At 39.9% G+C, this 2,081-nt stretch overlaps 1 protein-coding gene across 1 annotated transcript in view; it reads left to right on the forward strand.

Moving 5' to 3' along the window:
• Positions 1–2,081, forward strand: part of BARD1 (BRCA1 associated RING domain 1) — a 42,437-nt gene that overhangs the window by 19,266 nt on the left and 21,090 nt on the right. The window contains exon 6 of the mRNA XM_027890347.1: positions 1,654–1,734. Coding sequence (XP_027746148.1) covers positions 1,654–1,734 — 81 coding nt within the window. The remainder of the gene's footprint in view (positions 1–1,653; positions 1,735–2,081) is intronic.

A 2,081-nucleotide genomic window follows, 5' to 3' on the forward strand; every position in this document is an offset into this window, starting at 1 on the left:
AAAAAAAAAAAAGGCACATTTTTCTTTCCCCTTGGGTTGTTGTCAGCACTGGTGTCCACCCCAGCATCACTTCCTTTGATAAAACTGCAGCGCTGTCTCACAAATCAACCTGCAGAACTGATGTGAGAAGCTGTGGTGCTGCCTGATGCCCACACAGATTATTAGCTGTGCTTCCTGCTTGAAAGGAGTACTCCTGAAATGTCAAACCCTTGCTGTACATGTTTGCAAACTGAACTTTAAATGATAAGCTCAGATCTCGCTCATTATAGATAATTGTAGCTTCTCTCTGTTGGAGAAGATCTTAATGCTGAGCGGTGTCTGGGCTGCCTCTGAGTAGCTCCTCAGATTTGATGCCTGTCTCTTCCCTTGCAGCCGTAAGGAATATGCTGCTCTTAAAATTCTTTAATTGCTTTGAAAGGTAACATTTTGCTGGGACATCTAGGCTGGGAATAGAATGCATGTGAATTTATCTCTGATGTGTTAATTTGCTTGATGGTTGTAAAGCCAGAGATTCTCAGCGGGTTTTTTTTGGTGAATTTTGAGTTTACAGTTGTCGCCTGCTGGATTTATTTCTTCTGAGCAACCTGTCCTAATATTTTCTCTAACTAAAGAGGAAAGATTAAGGCTATTTTGTTTTTTCAAAATGTTCCCTGGTAAGAAAAAAAAAATTTGGTTAAGTTTATTTTTATTGTATTTAAAGCTTAATTTAATAGTCTCTCAGCTTTTCTTTCTAAGACATGATGTGAGTAACACTTAGGAATTCCTTGACTTTCCACTGCCATTGTCTCCTTGGGTTACTTTTTCCACCTGCTTTTAAGATGGCCTGCAGTGAGGAGATTTCTGTGCCTCAGCTTCCACAGGAGCCTTCTCCTTACCTTTTTATAGCTGCATCTGGATGTGCTCCAATCTTACTACCAAATTTCTCTGTTGTACTTTGCTTTTTAGAGTGTCAAAACCTCTGATTCACAAATTCTCCTCTTTAACTTCCTTTGCCTTGTCACTACTTGGCCTCTCTCCATAATCCACCCTTTTCTGTGTACATCTCTGTGTATAGAAAGCTTTTAGTAAACACTGAATACAGCTTCTTCCAAAAAGCAAATTTAAACTGTTTTGGTAAAATGTCTGTCAGAGAAAGTATTGATGAGATTCAGCATGGGTGGTAATTGCAGTGTTAAATAAAACTCTTTTCCTTTTGACTTGTGGAAAAACAATTTCTAGAAGCTTGCCAGGCTTATTAATTTATTTTACCTATGCTTTCAGCCAGTTATTTAGATTAGCTTGAAAAAAAATCCAATCTGAAGGATAAGGAAACGCTCAATAAACGTTGCTGTCTTTAATCCTTGCAGTTGACTCTAGTGGGCAGATTGCAATCAGCACAAACTTTTCCCTTTATTTGGAGTGAAATCTATTCTATGCACTGTTTTTATCTTGGAATATATAAAATGTGTTGGTGCTTCTAAAGGAACAGTAACGTTAAACTGTGATCTCCAAACCAGTTGAGCTTTTGTTACCCTGACAGTATCTCCGTGGAAGGCTTGTGTCATTGCATTCCTATTGCAGCTCCATTTAGAGTTGGGCATCTCCTAAATTTCTGTTGCCTTTGTGGATCTCCTTCATCACTTTTTCCCAACTATGTTTTTTTTCCCTGTGTAGGGTGACGTAGCAGCCGTGGAGCAGCTGCTGACAAACGGGGCAGACCCCAATGTCAAGGATAATGCTGGCTGGACACCACTGGTGAGTGTTGAAGTCCTTTTCTTCTGACATCTGTCTTCTTATCAGATTTCATCTTATCCCTCCTTTCCTCGCCCATATTTTAGTTCCCTTTACGCAAAGAGCTATGCAGAGTGAAGAAGTGTTGATAAACGAGGTTAAAAGAATTCATTAGCAACTCTTGACCTGCCCAAATCTGGCTCTGCTCTGCTGGGGTGCAGGGCAGGCCTTGAGATCGATCAGCCTGCAATTCTGCCAGTGCAGAAAATACCACCACAATAGCTAGAAAACTACCAATTGCAAACAATGCTTATATTTTATGGGTTCTTAATGTCCTCAGTGTTTTGGAAACGTGTCAAGTAGTGGAATGA

Source organism: Empidonax traillii, unplaced genomic scaffold (genome assembly GCF_003031625.1).
Source record: "Empidonax traillii isolate 1590-97213 ecotype Southwest subspecies unplaced genomic scaffold, ASM303162v1 scaffold284:size1552100, whole genome shotgun sequence".
Classification (NCBI taxonomy): Eukaryota; Metazoa; Chordata; class Aves; order Passeriformes; family Tyrannidae; genus Empidonax; species Empidonax traillii.